A 23,765-nucleotide genomic window follows, 5' to 3' on the forward strand; every position below is an offset into this window, starting at 1 on the left:
TTATTGATTACATTTGTTAATTTTGGATTAACTCTTTAACTGCCAGAGTATATATAGACTATATATATATAGACAGACTATATATATATACTATATATATATATATAGTATCCAGCAGTGGAACGCTGCTATCCCATTACGGACCAGAGCTTATTGATTACTTACTTATTGATTACATTTGTTAATTTTGGATTAACTCTTTAACTGCCAGAGTATATACACAATCTACCCCCTTCCCTGCCATTGAAAATACATTGCAAAAATAGGTAAAATGTGAATTTTTTCTCAGTTTATTTTTTAACATTGAAGTGAATGGAGCAGAAAATCTTCGCATCGCGTTATCTCCTGCTTCCTTTGTGATAAACAAATTTTTTTTTTTAAACAAAATAATATATTTTTTTTTTCAAAAATCTCGTCGACGGCTGGCTGAGCCATGCAGAGAAAAACGATAAATCTCGTCAATGGCAGGTAAAGAGTATATCACTGTCCTACGTTGGAATGGGGAATGGATCTATTCTGGACACAGCTTCCCAAGATGACGTCACATCCGTGTACTGCTTCTCTGTGTGACGAGGGATCATTCCCAAACTGTGTTAGAGCGCCCCTTGTGGAACTTTCAACAAAAAAAAAATGTTGAACATAGAACCAAGCCCTCAGAACCCAGTGGTTTCATTGAAGCCGAACGGACATGCTGGCCATTCATGGTACTGCAGTTTAAAACGGCCTGGGGCTTCTGTCACGAACGAGCGAAAACGCTTCTGTGAGGCAAAACGTGTCACAGAAGTGACGCGCAGGAGCCCCCAAATAGGCCCCGCCCACCACATTTCACAACCAGGAAGAAGGGGGTGATTTGGGCCCATGCGCTGTGTGAGCAACTCAATGCAGGTGGATGGAGGGGATATCGGGTACCCTCTCTATTATGTTTAACTCTATGCGTAGAACGCACATCTGCGTCCTTGGCGGGCAAGTGAAATTGGGGAGAAAAAGGGGGATAAAAATCTAAAAACAACAGAAGCATCGTCAACACGTTTGTTTAACCCCGACTTAACTCATGAAGTCATGTAGCATGTCTGATCCTACTGAGCAGGAATGGTGCTCCCCCCCCCCCCCGTTTACAGTCTGGAACACTTCCATAGTACAGTGCATGTGTGAAAGTCACTTGACATTGACACAGAGGGAGAGAGACACACTGATATGAGAGAGAGAGAGAGAGAGAGCGAGAGAGAGAGAGAGAGAGAGCAGTAGAGAGTGAATAATGGAGTTAGTGGCACCTCAGTGGTCTCCTTCACAGCTTCATTATCAGGACACAGATGGACAGAGAGAGAGAGAGAGAGAGAGAGAGAGAGAGAGAGAGAGAGAGAGAGAGAGAGAGAGAGAGAGAGAGAGAGAGAGAGAGAGAGAGAGAATAAGTCTGGTGCATGTACTTCTATGAAAAAAAATCACTTAACCTCAAAAGAATTGATACAAAAGGTTTGTCAATGGATTCTGGTAGTATTGGGCATGCTAAATAAAATACTAAAAGTTTACCAAAATATACTCCCCAGAAAGCCACCATTTTCAAGATGGCGTCCCAGATGGCTGTGGGGAGCTTAAAATGGCTATATCTCAAATGGAAGAAATGTCGTAAGGGATTTTTCAACTGATTCTGGTACCTCTATGCATGCTTAAGAACATACTACACATTTAGGAAAATATACCTTCCAGGAAAGGCGTCATTTCCAAGATGGCGTCCAAAATGTCAGCCGGGAGCTTAAAATGGCTATATCTACAAGCTCACCTAGCCCTGCGTCCGGGCATGTCTAGCCTGCTGCCTCTCAATCAATATGCAATCAAGGCAGCACTATTTAAGCCTCATCCAGCATTATGGCTCATCTACAACCATTGTGTTGGATGGCTATGAGGATGGGCCATCCATTAAAGACAACACGCATCAAAGAAGAGGAAACAGTATTCACCCCATTGTCAACTTCACTCCTGAGACAGAGTTCTCAGGTAAGAAGGAGGAGTTTCTGTCAGGAGATCTGAATTAACAGAGACTGACCCAAATGATAAGAAAGGGATTGCACTGTGGTCAATGCACCTGGAGATGCTGATGTAGACATAGTAAAGGCTGCAGTGGATGGAGCTCTTATTCACATCACTGGCTTTCCTTAAAACAGGCCTGAAAATCCACCTTTCAGGAGGTCAAAGGGTCAATTATCACTTCTCCCATAACAAGGCGATGGCATTCACTACCTTCAACCCCCCCCCCATGTTATGTTATGTTGATTAATTGAATACATAGGACCTCAATGGAAACAAGACCGCATGGACTTGTTGGTATTATGTGATCCTTTTAGACTAAGTGTCTGACTGTTACCTCTGTGCTGTTTTACATGTCTGTCTCATAATAAAGTATTCAATCAATAAATCAATCAATCAATGAACTTCATGTCTCCACACCGCAATGCATTGTGGGCCAAACCACCCAGAGTCATCCACGGAACACGCAAGAGGAGATAGAGAGAGAGTGTGTGTGTGTGTGTGCGTGTGCGCGCGTGCGTGCGTGTGTGTGTGTTAAAGGAAGTGAGACCAAAGGGGAGGTTTTTGCCAAAAAAATAAAAACAGAAATGAGAGTGAAAATAGAATGACTGAGAGACAGGGGCGAGAGAGGGCAGGGGAGAGAGAGAGAGACAGACATACAGACAGACAGACAGGGAGGGAGGATAAGTGCTAGAAAACATGGTTCTAGTATAACTTTACATTTTAGTCATTTATCAGATAACTCTTTATCCAGAGAGACAGTAAATAAGGTAAACATATACATAGAATACACAGAGACAGTGTAGAGTCTCAGTAAACTATAGGATCATAGAATACAGAGAGACAGTGTAGTGTCTCAGTAAACTATAGGATCATAGAATACAGAGACAGTGTAGTGTCTCAGTAAACTATAGGATCATAGAATACAGAGACAGTGTAGTGTCTCAGTAAACTATAGGATCATAGAATACAGAGAGACAGTGTAGTGTCTCAGTAAACTATAGGATCATAGAATACAGAGACAGTGTAGTGTCTCAGTAAACTATAGGATCATAGAATACAGAGACAGTGTAGTGTCTCAGTAAACTATAGGATCATAGAATACAGAGACAGTGTAGTGTCTCAGTAAACTATAGGATCATAGAATACAGAGAGACAGTGTAGTGTCTCAGTAAACTATAGGATCATAGAATACAGAGACAGTGTAGTGTCTCAGTAAACTATAGGATCATAGAATACAGAGACAGTGTAGTGTCTCAGTAAACTATAGGATCATAGAATACAGAGACAGTGTAGTGTCTCAGTAAACTATAGGATCACAGGTAAACAATGAACCCTGCATCTGGTCTATATGACATGCTGTCTAAATCACGAAAAACAGCCGTAATGAACAAAAACATGAGAACAAATCCATGCTCATCATAAGCAGGTGAAGTGAAGCTACAGGCTGAGGTGATCTGCAGCTTGGCATTGCACAAACACACACACACACACGCGCGCGCACACTCAGACACTCACACACACATGCACACACACAGAGCTCTGGGAAACAAGAACACCGTTATTCAAGGAAGGCTGTACCCTGTGTGTGTGTGTGTGTGTGTGTGTGTGTGTGTGTGTGTGTGTGTGTGTGTGTGTGTGTGTGTGTGTGTGTGTGTGTGTGTGTGTGTGTGTGTGTGTGTGTGTGTGTGTGTGTGTGTGTGTACGCAGCGGCTAAACATGCCACATCACGATGACACCCACCCACCCCCACACACATACACACACACACACGCGCGCGCACGCGCACACACACACACACACAGCATGGTGCCAGCTCAGCAGACTGTAACAGACGGTGTGTGTGTGTGTGTGTGTGTGTGTGTGTGTGTGTGTGTGTGTGTGTGTGTGTGTCCACCCACTCACTTTCCTCAGAGCTACATAGAGCCTCAGACTGAAGCGTTACAGAGTATCTCCTCCGGAAGGTTTTTGATTTAAAAAAAAAAAAATTATGCAACATTTTCACAGTTTTCAAAGTAGCAGATGTACAAGCTCACAGCGCGGCACAAAGTGACGCGCTGTGAGCTTGTACATCTGCTATGCACATAGAGAGAGAGAGACAGAGAGAGAGAGACATAGACGGACAGTGGAAAGAGAGAGAGGTTGGTGTCAGCAGTAGATCTAGTATTTCATCAGCCACCCTCTGCTCGTCTGAGACAAACGTTAATGACACACACACACACACACACACACACACACACACACACACACACACACACACACACACACACACACACACACACACACACACACACACACACACACACACACACACACACACACACACACACACACACAGGTCAGATTGTATTGAGAGGATGGCCCCTTGAGATGCAGCATCTCATTGTAGAGGGGGTCCTAGGGGGTCCTATGCACATACGTAAAACATTACATACAGTATAGATACACAATACACACATGTGCCCCCCCCCCCCATCCCCCCTCAACTCATGTTAAACAGAGCATACATTCTATGAACTGTACAGTGAATACAGCACTATGAACTGTACAGTGAATACAGCACTATGAACTGTACAGTGAATACAGCACTATGAACTGTACAGTGAATACATTCTATGAACTGTACAGTGAATACAGCACTATGAACTGTACAGTGAATACAGCACTATGAACTGTACAGTGAATACAGCACTATGAACTGTACAGTGAATACAGCACTATGAACTGTACAGTGAATACAGCACTATGAACTGTACAGTGAATACAGCACTATGAACTGTACAGTGGATACAGCACTATGAACTGTACAGTGAATACAGCACTATGAACTGTACAGTGAATACAGCACTATGAACTGTACAGTGAATACAGCACTATGAACTGTACAGTGAATACAGCACTATGAACTGTACAGTGAATACAGCACTATGAACTGTACAGTGAATACAGCACTATGAACTGTACAGTGAATACAGCACTATGAACTGTACAGTGGATACAGCACTATGAACTGTACAGTGAATACAGCACTATGAACTGTACAGTGAATACAGCACTATGAACTGTACAGTGAATACAGCACTATGAACTGTACAGTGGATACAGCACTATGAACTGTACAGTGGATACAGCACTATGAACTGTACAGTGGAAGAAAGAAAAGAAAAGATTACAGCAGCCGGTCCAAACCCCCGAAGCGCTCGTATGAAAACAGCAGATCCACAAGCTCACAACGGCTGGCGATGCGACGCGTGGTGAGCTTGTAGATCTGCTATTTTCAAATAGCCAATGGAGCCAGATCTGCAATCTTATCTGAATGACTGTTAAAGCAGTTTGTTTAGATGACTTTATAAAATGTTATATTTTCACAGGGATTATTTATTAGTGTGTTAGATATACATTTAGGAGTGGATACATTGTGTCCAGATGCCTGTCAGATGGTCAGACATGCTGCTCCACATTATGGAACAAACGGGTTCAGCCAAAGTCAACGACTGCCTCCGACCTGTCGTGAGATCTGAGCCGTACGCTGAATACAACGTCAGGATATATATATTGTTATATATATATTGTTATATATATATTGTTATATATATATTGTTATATATATATATTGTTATATATATATTGTTATATATATATATTGTTATATATATATATTGTTATATATATATTGTTATATATATATTGTTATATATATATATTGTTATATATATTGTTATATATATATTGTTATATATATATATATTGTTATATATATATATTGTTATATATATATTGTTATATATATATTGTTATATATATATATTGTTATATATATATTGTTATATATATAATGTTATATATATATTGTTATATATATATTGTTATATATATATATTGTTATATATATATATTGTTATATATATATTGTTATATATATATATTGTTATATATATATTGTTATATATATATTGTTATATATATATATATTGTTATATATATATATTGTTATATATATATTGTTATATATATATTGTTATATATATATATTGTTATATATATATTGTTATATATATATTGTTATATATATATTGTTATATATATATATTGTTATATATATATTGTTATATATATATATTGTTATATATATATATTGTTATATATATATTGTTATATATATATATTGTTATATATATATTGTTATATATATATTGTTATATATATATTGATAAATGCAGAAAGTTTGCGGTGATCTCGCCGTACGCCCATTATTTGGTCGACACCGCGTTGATAAATGAGGGCCAGTGTGTTTAAACAACATTTTTAACTCAAATCTTTGCCTCTGGCGGTCCCTGGAACAAAACGTTTTCATGTCAAGGACCCCCAAAATTATATGTATTTGGCCGCGGACCCCACCTTCCCCCCCCCCCAACTCAAAATATGATGCATATTAAGCTTGTTTGAAATGATGATGACATATAAGATATACAATCGTCATACAATCAGCTTACAGGTTACTGGTATGAAAAATACATATGTACAAGACAGTGGGGTTAGTGGGGGGGGGGGGGGGTTTAGTGGGGGGGGGGGCAGTTTGGAAGTGCAGCCTCCTGAAGGTGTTTTTTAAGGGCAAAGTGAGTAGGGTTTTACACTCCTTTACTCCTTTGGGTAGGGCATTCCACATCTTTGTTTGCATAGCATGAGAACGAGTTCATTCCCCTTTGTTTGTGCCAAATCTGGGTTGAACATGATCAGTGGAGCTGCCTCTGGTGTTATGATCGTGGCCTTCGTCTCCCAACAGGTCCTCCATGCACGTCCCCCTGGGAGGAGGAGGAGACCCCGGGGCACACCGAGGACCAGATGGGGGGGGGGGGGGGGACGCCTCGGGACCCCCCAGGAGGAAGTGGATCATGATGCTCATGGAGAGGAGAGTCTGGAGCTCTCTGCTGGAACTGTTACCATGACGACCCCATTGGATGGATGGATGGATGGATGGATGGATGGATGGAAGGATGGATGGATGGATGGATGGATGGATGGATGGATGGATGGATGGATGGATGGATGGATGGATGAATTGAATACATAGGACCAGAATGGAGACTTTTTGGTGTTATCCTTTTAGCCTAAATGTTCTGTCTGTCTGTCTGTCTGTCTGTCTGTCTGTCTGTCTGTCTGTCACAGGTGGGTGGCACTTTGAACCCACTCACATGCCGCTTAATTTAAAATCAGGATACTGCTGGGAACACACACACACACACACACACAGTCACACACACACACAGTCACACACACAATGGCTGTCTTTCAGAACAGGCCGTCAGACGACGTCTAAGAATAGATGAAAAGAAGGACAGTTATTCTGGAACACTGACCGCACACACACACATAAACACACACACACACACACACGTACACACACACACACACACACACACGCGCTTACACAAACCGTTACGAATGTCTGGCAGATAAGTTACACGTGCCCTGAGGCTGTTGTAAACACATAATACCTGAACACGCGTGCGCACACGCACACACAAACACACACGCACACGCACACACACACACACACACACACACACACACGTTTTATATAACATTTTATGACATTTCAGTGATTTAAGCCATATTTACCACCAAAAAAATGTCATTTTCTGACACCGAATCTAAAAGCCGAAAATAGCTGATCTACAAGCTCACGATGCACACAACACCCTGACAACTGTTTTTTTTTAAAAACTATTTTTCAAAACATTTTCAAACAGTTCAACTAGCCGATCTACCTCGACACGTTGTGAGCTTGTAGATCGGTTATTTGAACTATTTGAAAATGTTTTGAAAAATAATACAAAATGGCAAAAAAGTTTAGGGATAATATTGGGTAAGGTACCGGTGAAGATAGGGCCCTTAGGATGTCTAATCCTGGCCTGCATCTTTACCTGGTTTAAGATCATTATAAAAATATATATATTTTTAACCGTCAAAGAACCATTTCTCCACGACTAGGCAGTGGTGTACTAGGCATTCCTAAGACAATAATTTGATGACCGTGTGTATTTCCGGTAGGAGACACAAATAATCTACTTTGTGTCTCCTACCGGTTACATTAGCCGGTAGGACACGGGAATCAAATTATTAGCTTAGGAATGCGACAAAAACTAAAAAGAATCCATGGATTCAAGGCTTCATAGGGTGTGCAATTGATAGAAAATAAGTAATTTTTTGGGTGAACTACTCCTTTAAGTAAAATAATTTGAGTACTTTTTTTCACCACTGCTTGTGGAGAGATTTGGTCTTCACAAATATAGTATTTCAAATACACACACACACACACACACACACACACACACACACACACACACACACACACACACACAGAGTGTTTGATGTCCATATATTGCCTCATATGGTCATTTTAATTCTCTGAGCCGCCGGCTTCAAAGTCCAGACTACCTTCTCACTTCCTGTCCCGGCAGGCCTGGAAAAGTATCCAAGTACTTTTACTCAAGTAACTGTACTTTGAGTATACCAGTGGCCTGGCTGACCACAGCAGAGCTTCAGTTACAGCTCATTCACATCAAATGCTCTTTTATTGAACCACCACAAGGAGAATACACAACAATAATGTGGTTACAGTGTTTTACTGGACACACACACACACACGCGCACACAAGCGCACGCACACACACACGCGAGACAAATCAGTTAAGTTTATTGATTTGGCCTTCAAATGCAGACCACTATGACAGACAGACAGACAGACAGACAGACAGATACAGCAAGACAGAAATGACCAGGTCAAAACACACCAAAACCTGTCTGTCTGTCTGTCTGTCTGTCTGTCTGTCTGTCTGTCTGTCTGTCTGTGGCCAGCTATCAACAGCAGCTGCCGTTGATAGCTGGCCAGAAACGTGTGTTTGTGTGTGTGTGTGTGTGTGTGTGTGTGTGTGTGTGTGTGTGTGTGTGTGTGTGTGTGTGTGTGTGTGTGTGTGTGTGTGTGTGTGTGTGTGTCACATCTAGTAGCCTACAAAAATACACATACAAGGCTATATGCTATTATTACAATTGCAAAATAAAGTCATTTTCTTTTTCATAACTGTCGCGTATATGACGTTCCAAAGCTCAAGTGTCCTCCTTCTACTCACACACAACACACAACACACACACGCACACGCACACGCACGAAGTAGTCCCATTTACAGTCCACGGTTCGGCACATATTGTCATTGAAGGCATTGAGCAACAGTGCAATAAGCAAAGACACACACACACACACACACACACACACACACACACACACACACACACACACACACACACACACACACACACACACACACACACACACACACACACACACACACACACACACACACACACACACACACACACACACACACACACACACATATACATTACATTACCAAGAAAACTACTAATCACCAGAAGTCTTAAGTGCATTCTCTTCTAAAACAAGCAACTAAGAGTATACCTAGTGCTAAGGTAAAAAGTGCAATATATCAGCTACCTACTTTCTTAAAGAGATGAGACAAATAGGAAAATCAAATGAGCAAGAGATAAAACAAATACGTGTATCAAAATAAACAAGATCCAATAAAACAAGAGATCGTAAAACGAATTGACAACAAGTAGGCAAGGCAAAATGGAAAGGTAGTGTTTCCTGAAGAGGTGGGTTTTCAGCCTGGGGTGAAAGATGGGCAGTGACTCTGCTGTCCTGACATCAGTGTCTGTCCTGACATCAGTGTCTGTCCTGACATCAGTGTCTCTGCTGTCCTGACATCAGTGTCTGTCCTGACATCAGTGTCTGTCCTGACATCAGTGTCTCTGCTGTCCTGACATCAGTGTCTGTCCTGACATCAGTGACTCTGCTGTCCTGACATCAGTGTCTCTGCTGTCCTGACATCAGTGTCTGTCCTGACATCAGTGTCTCTGCTGTCCTGACATCAGTGACTCTGCTGTCCTGACATCAGTGTCTCTGCTGTCCTGACATCAGTGTCTCTGCTGTCCTGACATCAGTGTCTCTGCTGTCCTGACATCAGTGTCTCTGCTGTCCTGACATCAGTGGGGAGTTCATTCCACCACTGTGGGGGCCAGAACAGAGAAAAGTCGTGACCGTGTAGATCGGCCAGAAGGACCACTGAGCGGCGAGGGAACCAGTCGCCCCGAGGTGGCAGACCGAAGTGGTCGGACAGGGGTGTAGGCATCGACCATAGCCCGGAGGTAAGAAGGAGCCGTTCCTTTCACTGCCCTATAGGCTAGCACCAGGGTCTTAAACTGGACTGATATGTGAATATCAAGGGCAATAATGTCTATAACCGGTAGGCTAGCGGTTCCGGTAGGAGACACAAAGGAGACTCTTTGTGTCTCCTACCGGAACCGCTGCCGGTCATCAAATTATTGTCTTAGGAATGAGACACAAACTAAACCATATCCATGAATTCAATGAGAGACTATTTAGAAATGTCTCTCATTGAATTCATATCTCTCTCTCTCTCTCTCTCTCTCTCTCTCTCTCTCTCTCTCTCTCTCTCTCTCTCTCTCTCTCTCTCTCTCTCTCTCTCTCTCTCTCTCTCTCTCTCTCTCTCTCTCTCTCTAAACAATGAACCCACAGCATCACTATCACATTGTGGTACAGAACACAAGAAAACAAACCTACAGTATACCAAAAAAACATCTCTCTCTCTCTCTCTCTCTCTCTCTCTCTCCCTCTCTCTCTCTCTCTCTCTCAGAGAGAGAGAGCAGTGTGTTTGTTATGCTATGCCTCTGTTTATGTGACCACACAATTCCCATACAATGCAGGAATCCCCCCTGCACACGCACACGCACACGCACACACACACACACACACACACACACACACACACACACACACACACACAATTCGACCAACAAAGGCTATTCTTAAAAACACAACCACATCACAGTACAAATGGAACCAAATGCACCCTCAATAAAATGACAACATATGCAGTAGATAGATAGATAGATAGATAGATAGATAGATAGATAGATAGATAGATAGATAGATAGTAATCATAATAATAATCATAATCCTACCTATAGGAGGTAATAATCATAATCATAATAATAATCATAATAATAATCATAATCCTACCTATAGGAGGTCTGCTTCCTGAAGGCCAGTCCTCTGAGCCTCTCCTCCAGGCTCTGCTCCATCATACCGGGCAGAGAGCTGACCGTGTCCCCGCTGCCCCGGCCCTCCCTCCTCCTCCTCCTCCCCGGCCTCCTCACCGTCTCCCCCGGCCGCTCCGAGTCCTCCGGGACCTCCGTGGTGGTGGTGGTGGTCCTCCTGCTCCTCCTCCTCCTCCTCCTCCAACTCCTCCTCCAGCTCCCCTGCCCGCAGGGGGTCCATGCCGGCCGGACAGGCTGGCAGGAGCCACCGGACCCCCCGTGTCTCCTCTCACTGTCCCCCGGCTACAGAGAGCTGTCCCCCGGCTACAGAGAGCTCCACACCCCGGTCCTTCTCTAACTGTCCCCCAGGTATAGGTCACTGTCCCCGGCTACAGAAAGCTCCACACCCCGGTCTCCTCTAACTGTCCCCCAGGTATAGGTCACTGTCCCCCGGCTACAGATCGCTGTCCCCCGGCTACAGAGAGCTCCACACCCCGGTCCTTCTCTAACTGTCCCCCAGGTATAGGTCACTGTCCCCCGGCTACAGATCGCTGTCCCCCGGCTACAGAGAGCTCCACACCCCGGTCCTTCTCTAACTGTCCCCCGGCTACAGAGAGCTGTCCCCCGGCTACAGAGAGCTGTCCCCCGGCTACAGAGAGCTCCACAGCCCGCTGCTGGCTCCGGAGGAAATGTCGAGAGGAGCGGGTTGAGCGACTAGACGTGTCCGCTGTGGAGGCTCCGATCGCCGGGGAGGAGAAACTAAAAGGTTTTTTTTTTTTTTGTATCCACCCTGAAGGTTCTTCTGAGCGGGGAGAAGGTCGTGGTTTTACCCGCTGTGGAGGAGGCTGTGAGCGGGGAGAAGGTCGTGGTTTGATCCGCTGTGGAGGAGGCTGTGAGCGGGGAGAGGAGGGCTCGGTGTGTCCGCCGTAGAGGCTCTCCTGGCCGGGGAGAAGAGGTTGTTTTATCCGCTGTTTGTGGAGGATCCGACCGACCACCGGGGAGAAGGTGGATGTTTGATCCGCCGTAGAGGCTCTTATTCCCGGGGAGAAGGTGGATGTGTGATCCGCTCCTAACGGCACGCCGTTGGTCAGCCTTCTGTCTGTCTGTCTGTCTGCCTGTCTGTCTGTCTGCCTGTCTGTCTGTCAGCCTTCTGTCTGTCTGCCTGCTGCTAGCACTGAAACATGACTGTCATAGCATGACAGTCATGGCGCAACTTGTTCCTGGTGTTTACATTTTCTCCATTTACAACCCGTACATCTACATAAACGTTCACATTTCAAATATAAAGTGCTGAGCTCATGGCCATGGATGTAACAAGTTAAAACGCTTGGGTCTAAGTACCTGTATGTTCAGTATTGTTAAATAAAAAGCATTTTAATCCGATCGCCGGCCATTTTATAAGAATTTCCTTCATATGCTTTCAACTACGCGCCCCTATTGGCTTGGAAGTGTATTGCACTCTGATACATTATCACTCTATGAAAAAATGGCCGGCGATCGGATTAAAATGCTTTTTATTGAACAAAACTGAAGATACGGGTACTTAGACACAAGCAGTTTAACTTGTAACATCCGTGGCCGTGGGATCAGAACTTTATATTTGAAATGTGAACGTTCATGTAGATGTACGGGTTGTAAATGTAGAAAATGCCAAAATCAGGAACAAGTTGCGCCATGATGCTTGTGACAGATGAGCGTAATTTGAACCATGTCTGCCTGCCTGCCTGCCTGCCTGTCTGTCTGTCTGTCTGTCTGTCTGTCTGTCTGTCTGTCTGTCTGTCTGTCTGTCTGTCTGTCTGTCTGTCTGCCTGCCTGTCTGTCTGTCTGTCCCAGAGGAGGAGAGGGAGGAGCATTATGGGATAGCCCCCCCCCCCCCCCGCAGCCCCGCCCCTCTGCAGCATCATCAGTAGAAACTAGGACAGAGGGTGAGAAATGATGCATGCGCGAGCTGACGCGCGCGCACGAGCACGGTTTATCTCCGACACACACAATCATCATCATGACTAAACGACTCTCTCTCTCTCACACAACAACAACACAATGCAATGCTGCTTTATCTCTCTCTCTCTCTCTCACACACACACACACACACACACACACACACACACACACACACACACACACACACACACACACACACACACACACACACACACACACACACACACACACACACACACAGTGGTGCAAAGTAACTGAGTACTTTTACTTAAGTACAATTTTGAAGTAAGCTACTTTACTTCAGTAATTCCAACTTCCAATACTTTTACACTTTTACTTCTACTCCACTACATCTCGGACCAAATATTGTACTTTTACTACATTTATTGGAAACTTTAGTCACTAGTTACTTTAGATAGATTTAGATTATTATTACAAAACATACAGTAACCACTTCAACCCTACATTTCGGCCGTTTGAAAATAGCAGATCTACAAGCTCACAATGCGTCGCGATGCGACGTGTTGTGAGCTTGTAGATCTGCTATTTTCAAAAGATTTGTATACATTTTAGACAGATAATAACTTGTGAAATGGGACATTCTGTATATAAAGAGTACTTCTACTTTTGGTACTTCAAGGGGGTACCAGGGGGTCCCCAGGAAAATGAGTTAATAAAGCGTCACAATCATTTTAACCCCTTATTTATCCATATTTTATACTTTGGGATATTCAAAAATAGCAGATCTACAAGCTCAGCTTGTAGATCTGCTATTTTTGAAAAAAGCTCGAAAATGTGGACATGGGGACATTTGGTCCTTACAAGCATAGTAATACACGCACACACACACACACACACACACACACACGCACACGCACACGCACACAATATGACAGACTGTCTGTTGTGTTCTTGCATGCGTGCGTGCGTGCGCGTGTGTGCGTGCACGTGTGTGTGCGTGTGTGTGTGTGCGCGTGTGTGTGTGTGCGTGTGTGTGTGTGTGTGTGTGTGTGTGTGTGTGTGTGTGTGCGCGTGTGCGTGTGTGTGTGTGTGTGTGTGTGTGTGTGTGTGTGTGTGTGTGTGTGTGTGTGTGTGTGTGCGCGTGTGTGTGTGTGTGCGTGTGCGTGTGCGTGTGTGTGTGTGTGTGTGTGTGTGTGTGTGTGTGTGTGTTGGGAAGGGGGGGGGATTAGCAACTCAGATTCTTTGGCTATTAAAGGACAACTTCACCCATTTTCATCTTATACGGTAAATGGTCCTCACTAAAGCTCATTATAATAATATATCTTATCTTCATATAATTGGTCCTCACTAAAGCTCATTATAACGTGACATCATGTCTGTCTGCTCACTCTGTGTCTCAGAGGAGGGCTGTGGACCGCTCAGAAACCCGCCTACCAGTGACATCATCGGTATGGGCAGGTTTGATTTCAAACCAGATTTCATTATTTATTTATTTGTTTTAACGTGAGAACAACGGCTTCCCGTCAGAGCCTTGCTAAGCTTCCAGGAATACAAAGTCTGCGGTTTCTAATAGCTTGGATTCCCCATCGATGATGCTGATGATGTCACTGGTAGGCAGCTTGTAGATCTGCTATTTTCAAAAGATTTGTATACATTTGAAAACTTGTGAAACATTCTGCGTACTTTCTACTTTAAGTACATTTTGATACCAATACTTTTGTACTTTTACTCAAGTACATTTTTGAATTCCAGACTTTTAACAGAGTATTTCTACATTGCGGTATTGATACTTTTACTTAAGTAAAAGATGTGAGTATACTTTTTCCACCACTGCCCCTAGCAGTCTGAGGCCGGGTTGAGGAACTGTGGGAGTTCAATGAAGAAAACCTCTGGTAGGACATTTCTACTGTAATGGAATTACAGTTAGACTTGAACTTAATTAGAAGATAGAGCAAAGTCATTTGAAGGCTTAGACACACACATACACACACACGTCACACACACACACGCGAACGCACACACACACGCACACGCACACGCACACGCACACGCACACGCGCACACATGCACACGCACACGCACACGCACACGCACACGCACACACACACACACACACACACACGTACACACACACACACGTGCACACGCACACACAGAGGAACATCAAGGGATGAGGCGGTCATTTGTTTTATCTGCCAACATTTGCAGAGAGACATTTGAATCCGAATTTGTAAACCTTCTGGTTGCTAGAATCTAGCATAATCGTTTGTTTGTTTGTGGTTGCGTGTGTGCGTCCGTGCTTGCGTGTGCTTGCGTGTGCGTGTGTGTGTGTGTGTGTGTGTGTGTGTGTGTGTGTGTGTGTGTGTGTGTGTGCGTGTGTGTGTGGTAGAATGAATGAACTAATTGAATAAAGATGGCTCCTGGTTGCTATGTGTCACATTTTACAAGAATAAATCTGTCTAATGCTAATATAAGACCTTAATTTGTCTCAACGTGCATCAAGCAAAGAACACACACGCACACACACACGCACGCACGCGCGTGCGCGCACACACACACACACGCACACGCACACACACACACACACACACACACACACACACACACAATAAAATCTTTTTTTTTACTAAAGCAAAATACTTTATTCATGTAAAAGCAAAGCAAAGAGACAGAGAACACATAATAGTTCAGGCTGACTCACAGGATACTAAAATAATAATAAGAAAAAATATCAGATTTCTAGACATTGTCACCGTCCCAAAATAACGTCTCACATCGTTTTTCGCTGATTTATTTTATTTTATTTGCCTACATCATCTGTGGCCACCTCTGGTAGAATGGCCTACAGTATATCCTTATTGAAAATGATCATGTTGTTCCGCCCCAGAACTATTGGCAAGAGTGTGACCAAGGTAAATGGTAAATGGTGCTTTTATACAGCGCATTTATACAAAGCGCTTTACATAGATAGTGCATTACATTCACCCATTCACACACACATTCACACACACATTCACACACACATTCACACACCCATTCACACACACATTCACACACACATTCACACACACATTCACACACACATTCACACACACATTCACACACCGATGGAGGAGGAAACCATGCAAGGCACCAACCTGCTCATGGGGAGCAGTGAGGGGTTCAGTGTCTTGCTCAAAGACACTTCCACACTAACTCTGGGGTTCAGCCCCCTGACCCGGGATCGAACTGGGCCGGCCGCTCCACCGTCCACTCTACCCCTGAGCCACTGCCGCCCAAAGGCCATGTTATGTTGCGGCAAAAACAACATTGCCTGATGTGTCAGGAGAAAGTACAATTGCCCAGTGATGGAAAAAGTACTCCATTTTTTTTTGGAGCCTGCAGTACCACCACGGCCCAAGACACCATCACGCCGGAGTGAAATGCTTGGATCGGGGGGAGTCTGGTGCAACGCTCAGGTCCTGGACCTGGTGAGACGGAGGAGGAGCCCGGCCAGGAGACCATCCACAGAGCCTGGTCCCTCCACGTGCCAGAGCCTCTCCTCTCCCCCGGTCCCGGCAGAGTAGTTCTGGAGAAGCGGACTGAGTGGCCCTGTCTCTCCTCTAAGAGGACTGACCGTGGGTAGCTACCAGTGGTGGAGAAAGTACTCAAATGTTTTACTTAAGTAAAAGTATCAATACTGCAATGTAGAAGTAAAAGTCTGGAATTCATAATTTACTTGAGTAAAAGTACAAAAGTAATGGTATCAAAATGTACTTAAAGTACCAGAAGTAAAAGTACTAAAATGTTTGAAAATAGCCGATCTACAAGCTCACAACGCGTCGCATTGCGACGCGTTGTGAGCTTGCTGATCGGCTATTTTCAAATAGCCGAGGTATAAAATAGGGCTAAAGTGGTTAATGTATGTTTTATTATGTAATATATTTATATCTGCAAAGTAACTAGTCACTTAGGTTTTCAAATAATGGTAGTGGAGTAAGTCGGGGGCTTGATCAACCCCCGGCTGGGTCACCTGGGCGAGGGTGTATGTTGTTGCGAGACCCGAAACACCCGTTGACCCCAGGCTACAACACTGATGATACGTCCCAGGCTACAACACTGATGATACGTCCCAGGATACAACACTGATGATACGTCCCAGGATACAACACTGATGATACGTCCCAGGATACAACACTGATGATACGTCCCAGGATACAACACTGATGATACGTCCCAGGCTACAACACTGATGATACGTCCCAGGATACAACACTGATGATACGTCCCAGGCTACAACACTGATGATACGTCCCAGGATACAACACTGATGATACGTCCCAGGATACAACACTGATGATACGTCCCAGGTGACCTGGTTACCAGGTCAACATGTGATGTTTCTTTATTTATAGTATTTGGTTTGTTTCTGTTTTCTGAAAAAAACTTGAGCAAATGACATTTAGCAGTAGTTTTGTTCCCTCAACCATTATGGCTGATAGGGAGGTTTTTTGTGTCGACGTCATGGTACCAATGGTTATGTGTTGTTGTTGTTGAACAGACTGTGAAGACACATATCCCCTTGGGGACAATACAGACTATTATTACAGGCCTTAGTAACCTTTATCAGACATGTAAATATGGCCCTGATGTCCTCCAGCTGTTATTTTTAAACCCAGCCAGAGGAGAATCCTGCTGGCTAATTGATTAGCAATCAACCAATCACGGTAGGACACCACCACCCACCACACACACATCATCCATATAGATTTTTTAAAATCACCATAGCAACCACACTGGAGAAACGATTAGATCTATAGATTCTAAAAAGGTCTTTAAAATCCACTTTTCTTTTTCCTTTCACTTCCTGTGTAAGTCCAGCCATGGTGTCGTCATTGTCGTCCCAGCACATTATAGATTTTGTGTAACAAAAAACTACAAATCCCGACATTATGCTTATTCTTTATTATCAACAATACATATTTACAAAAATAGACAATTTCTTTTTCACCGCAGATAAAGTTTGGCTGGGAGATACAGAACAACATTTTTTATAGACATTAAAAAGATAGTCTGAAAATAATGAATTTAATTTGAGAAGCAAAGACAAAGGGCTTGGTCTCACAAAAACATCACAATATTTAAAGGAATAGTTCACCAAAAACGCGGCCCTATGCTCCATCTAGGAGCTTACAGGAATAAGGCAAAGTGCCTTCATCATTGAAGAGTGGATCTGCTATTTTATTCTTGCTCCATGGAGCACTTTTGACGAAATTAGCCTTAAGAGGGCGACAAACTGCCAATGTTTCAGAGTATGGTGGAGAGGCAGCTCTGTTACAGACTTTAAAAAACAACATTTGTTTAATTTCCAGAATAACAACGCTTTGGCTACAGCACATGTGCAACGCTACATCAGAGGATTATGGGTAAATGTTCCTGGACTGTGATGAGAGCCTTACAGCGTCTACGAACAACGACACTTAAAGGAGCACTTCACCCCTGGAAGAAGTTTTCGGTCTTTTAATGAAGTTTAGGAGTCAAGAAACAAGATCCTGGGTTTTTTTTTTAAATAATCTGTGTTTTTAGATATCTAGTAATCTTCGCAATATTCGTGACGTTATTTGCATCATGAGAGATTGGTCTCATTCCTTTCCGCACTACATGTCTCGGCGTGTCTCAGTCAGACCATCTCAAAAGACAGCCCCAATGGGGTGTCCGTAACACTTTGTTCAACCTTCTTTCGCCACTCGGCCACTCCCATTAGCTGCGGCCAGCGGCCCTTGTAGAGTGAGGCATTACTTTACCTGAGTTATCTTCTGATAGTTGTACTTGAATGTTGACATGAAATAATAATCCTGTGTAGTGTTTCATAAGCGCAAGCTTGAAAAAAAAAATACAGCGTGGAGTAGCAGCGCTGGTAAACAAACACCGTCACGAAAGGCTAGGATCATAATACCAAGGATGTGACAGTGATGTCAATACTATGCGACACGGAAGTGAAACTGCATGAAGATACTTATATGTCCCAGTGATATGACATCACTAACGAATCCTTGGACATAATATGTAACTAGATGAACGTTTGCGAGGACAGCCAGTGTTGCCAGATATTGTGAGAGAAATAAGCAGCCAGGTCTATGAAAACAAGCCCAAAAGAAAAATAACTATGCCAAGAGCACTTTACCTAGACATGGGATATTATATATTTGAAAATTGCTGATCTACAAGCTCACAACGCTTCGCAACCCATTGTGAGCTTGTAGATCTGCTATTTACAAAAAAATCTTGAGGGGGAAAAAGTCCAAAATGTGGATTTTTTGCAAAATATTTTTATTTGCTTTTCAAAATGTGGAATATTTTTTACACATATTTGTTAGGGGCTCCCTGCCACAAATTATAATTTCAGATGGGGGTCTGTGGAAAAATACATGAACATGTTTGAGAACCACTGGTTTAAACAGCAATCAAAACATTTGGAAACAAGCCCAAATATCAACTACATTTTAGAAAGAAGCCGCTTATAATAAGCAGACATGGCGACACTGGCATGCTGTTTGGATGTTAGGGATGTTATTGTTGGAGATCACACCCACATGGAACCTCCCCTGCCACAAGGCACCAAAGCATTCTGGGAGTTGAAGTTATAGGCAGTGATACGCTGTGGTCCCCCTGTGGTCCCCCCTGTGGTCACCCCTGGAACTTCTTCCAGGGGTGAAGTGCTCCTTTAAGTAAAGTGAATAATTTGTTTTGCTAACAACCGCCTCCTCAGTTCAAACTACGCCGTGTCCTCCTGTCCCTCATTTAAAATGAACACGTAAATACAGTATCAATGGCAGAGATAGTGACACATGGGGGGAAAAGGGACACTGAAGACACTTTGGGTGATTTGAAGGCCTCAAGAGCAAAAAAGAACACGATAATAAAGTGATATGAAATTAAATGAGGTCGTAAAGAAAGAGACCCACACAGAGACATGTGACTCAGGCCTATTATCTAAACAGGGTTCCTATGCAGCTGACTTCTCCTTTAAAAACGGACTCGGAACGTATTTCTGCGTAACATTCTATTCTTGATAACAAACCTAATATTTATTTTTATTTTTCTGATCAGCGATCAATACAGGTTGTTTTTTTATCTGATCAAAGAAGTGTGATACGGAACCTTTTCCCTTACAAACCTTTCATCTATCTATACAAATCTACAAACGTCTTGGACTCTCAGAAATTATCAGATTACATTATTTTATCCATATTTTTCCACCCCAGATCTGCATAGGATCCCCAACGCTACTAAATGATGAATAACGTACTGTACACGACATTATGAAACACACACGAAATAAACAATAATATAAAAGAGCACAGTAAAATAATAACTTGCAAAAATATTAACATGAACAACAAAAAAATATATATCAAAACTATTACGCCGTACTGTACGTTTTACTGGAATGGAATAATAAAAAATACATTATTTAGGAAATAAAATAAAGCGAATGAAATGCAACTATACGCAGGACAATATTTAAAAAGAACAAAAATAAAAAAGACAAATAAAGGTTTCTATAAATACAGAGGTCAGAGGTCACTGTCGTGCCAAAACCTCACACGTCAATTATCCTCACTGTCGGGTGAAAACCTCGTATATGTCCTTATTCTATTATCATTTAAAAACAAACATGTTAAAGTAGTGAAAATAGCAGATCCACAAGCTTGGAGATCTGCTATTTTCACCACGTTTGTGCGACACTCTTGTATGATGAAGTAGGGCGTTAAATATTAACGGTTTTGCCTTTTTTGCTGTTATTTTAATGTTGTTTTATGTTTTTACTTTTATTGTTTTACTTAATTGTTAAATTATTTTTTTTGTATGGCATACTCCCTCAGTACACCGTCTTGGAACAAACTCAATTTAAAAAAAATGCTATTTAATTCACAATTGATTGACTGATGGTGAAAGACTTTAACATTGCTCGGAGAGCGCGGTGGGCCGCAAACGCTTTTGGGGATTTGACAAAGTGGGCCCCCGGTCCCGGGGGAAAAAAGTGTTGAGAACCAACAGATTTTATACGATGATGGTACATTATTTTGGTGTCTGGTTATTTCCAGACACCGTCGTGTGATGAAGTATAAAATAAAATATAGTTTTATATAGTTCACCCCCCCCCACCCAAAAAGAATCTATGGATTAGTCACCCCATGGAGACTTGAATTCATGGATATTACGCATTCCTAAGCCGCTGCCTACCGGTCTGCTGGTCATCACATTAGTGTCTTTAAAATAATAATCTATGAATTCAAGTCTCCATGTGGTGACTAATCAATAGAAAAAAAAGATAGTTTTTGGGGTGAATTATCCCTTTAAGTCAACACTACCTCTAGACTACTAATGCAGACCAGCCTCCTGGAGGATGCACCCAACGTGGAAACTCTGGACCCATACGCCCATATTTGGTTTGTTTAAACAAAAGAATCATCAAAAACAACACGTTCACGTCTATGAATGTCAGAATCGTTGCTGCTATGGCGACGGCTGCCTTGTCACAATGAATACATAATCACAATTATTTTTTACATAATCGTCATAATCGTTTCCATGTTGAGAAAGGTTCATACTTTCTTTTTACATTTTCAAGAACAAATTGTGGAAATTGCAGATCTAAAAGCTCAGTGTGAGCTTGTAGATTTTCACTATTTGGTCAATCTTTAGTGTACTATAAAATATTAAATATGGCATATTTTTGGCCAATAATACAATATTTATATTATGCGTATGTATGTATGTATGTATGTATGTATGTAAGTACGTATGTATGCATGTGTGTGTGTATATGTATATATATATATATATATATATATATATATATATATATATATATATATATATATATATATATATATATATATATATATATATATATATATTATGGGTGCATCCCTACTGACTGACTCCGCCTCTATTCAGTGCAACATGTTTTAAATCTAAAGACAACCAGTGTCCTTACAGTGTCAACTTATACAACTAGTTAGGAATAGAAGAACAATAAAAACATGACCTTTATGAAGAAAAAAGAAATACATGGAAAAAAACAACATTAATGTCACTGGTTGATGCTCTTTGCTTGTGTGTGTGTGTGTGTGTGTGTGTGTGTGTGTGTGTGTGTGTGTGTGTGTGTGTGTGTGTGTGTGTGTGTGTGTGTGTGTGTGTGTGTGTGTGTGTGTGTGTGTGTGTGTGTGTGTGTGTGTGTGTGTGTGTGTTTGTCCCCCTTGGACACTGAACCATGCTCTAGAGAAGGATAGGTCAAAGGTTGTGAAGGGGGGGGGGTTGACTCAGGACGTTTCGTTGACGGTCCGATCCAGATGGAGCACTTTACTACTGCTGTCATTCAACCTCTGATCCACTCTGAGAGAGAGAGAGAGAGAGAGAGAGAGAGAGAGAGAGAGAGAGACACACACATGCAGACAGACAGACAGACAGACAGACAGACAGACAGACAGACAGACAGACAATGATCATTACATTGTTTGCAGTTTGTGTGACCTAAGCATTTGACTAAATTAAAGGAGTAACATACTTATTTTCCTTCAATTACAAACCCCATGAAGCCATTTTTGTTTTTGTGGCATTCCGGAGACAATAATGTGTAATAAATGTGAGTCTATTGGCTGATGACCCGCTCATCAGTCGGGAGGGTTTTTTTATGTGAAATTGCAAAAAAAATAGGGAACATGAAAAAAGTTGAGAAATATGCGGGAAGTTTCCGCGGAAATATGCGATTATGCGCCCTTTTTGAAGATGTTTTTAACCCTGCATAATCAGCGCCATTTGGCTGATTATGATCACATGATCGCATTTTTCTGGAGGGTCTAGTAGACAGGTGTGGACAGGTATGAACAGGGTTAGTGGTCTACAATGTGGACCAGGTGTGGACAGGTATGAACAGGGTTAGTGGTCTACAATGTGGACCAGGTGTGGACAGGTATGAACAGGGTTAGTGGTCTACAGTGTGGACCAGGTGTGGACAGGTATGAACAGGGTTAGTGGTCTACAGTGTGGACCAGGTGTGGACAGGTATGAACAGGGTTAGTGGTCTACAGTGTGGACCAGGTGTGGACAGGTATGAACAGGGTTAGTGGTCTACAGTGTGGACCAGGTGTGGACAGGTATGAACAGGGTTAGTGGTCTACAGTGTGGACCAGGTGTGGACAGGTGTGATCAGGTTAGCTGTGTTTACCTGTGCAGCTCCAGCAGGATGTTGTTGCTCTGCTGCGTCTCGTTGTTGTTGTTGTTACTCCTGAAGGGCGGGGCGGGGGGGAGGGGCATCTCCACCATGCTAGGCTCCGCCTCCACCAGTCTGAAGGGCGGGGCGGGGGGGAGGGGCATCTCCGCCCCCACCGCGCCAGGCTCCGCCTCCGGCACCAGCTGCTTCTGTTGCTCCGAGCGACGCCACGCTGCCATGACGACGGCCGGCGTGTCCTCCCATTGGTCGGGGTAGTCTCCGCCCAGGCCGAGGAGGTGTGGCTGCTCGTCCTCGAAGGCCGACAGCAGATTCCTGGACTTCACTGAAACATTTTTATAAATATTGAACCAATTAACGCTTTTCAATCCGGGACAGCATCTGTGTGTCATTTTAACATTTATTTTGGCTATTTTTTTTTGTGCAAATCTTTGAATATATATATATTTTTTGAAACAACGTTTCTCATTTTTAACTCAAATCTTTG

The 23,765-nt window shown here is 42.8% G+C and overlaps 2 protein-coding genes across 3 annotated transcripts in view; both read right to left on the reverse strand.

The window, feature by feature from the left end:
* dgki (diacylglycerol kinase, iota) overlaps positions 1 to 11,224 on the reverse strand; it is a 98,195-nt gene extending 86,971 nt beyond the window's left edge. The window contains exon 1 of the mRNA XM_080420697.1: positions 11,144 to 11,224. Within this exon, the coding sequence (XP_080276823.1) occupies positions 11,144 to 11,208 (65 nt within the window). The 5' untranslated portion in view covers positions 11,209 to 11,224. The remainder of the gene's footprint in view (positions 1 to 11,143) is intronic.
* A 10,747-nt stretch (positions 11,225 to 21,971) lies between these two features.
* Positions 21,972 to 23,765, reverse strand: part of creb3l2 (cAMP responsive element binding protein 3-like 2) — a 39,711-nt gene continuing 37,917 nt past the window's right edge. For both annotated transcript variants that reach the window (XM_080420702.1, XM_080420701.1), the window contains exons 11-12: positions 23,276 to 23,603; positions 21,972 to 22,443 (exon numbers count right to left, since the gene is read on the reverse strand). In XM_080420702.1, coding sequence (XP_080276828.1) covers positions 22,371 to 22,443; positions 23,276 to 23,603 — 401 coding nt within the window. In that variant the 3' untranslated portion in view covers positions 21,972 to 22,370. The remainder of the gene's footprint in view (positions 22,444 to 23,275; positions 23,604 to 23,765) is intronic.

The sequence above is a fragment of the Gymnoscopelus braueri genome, assembly GCF_963280865.1.
Source record: "Gymnoscopelus braueri genome assembly, chromosome: 23".
NCBI classification, from domain to species: domain Eukaryota; kingdom Metazoa; phylum Chordata; class Actinopteri; order Myctophiformes; family Myctophidae; genus Gymnoscopelus; species Gymnoscopelus braueri.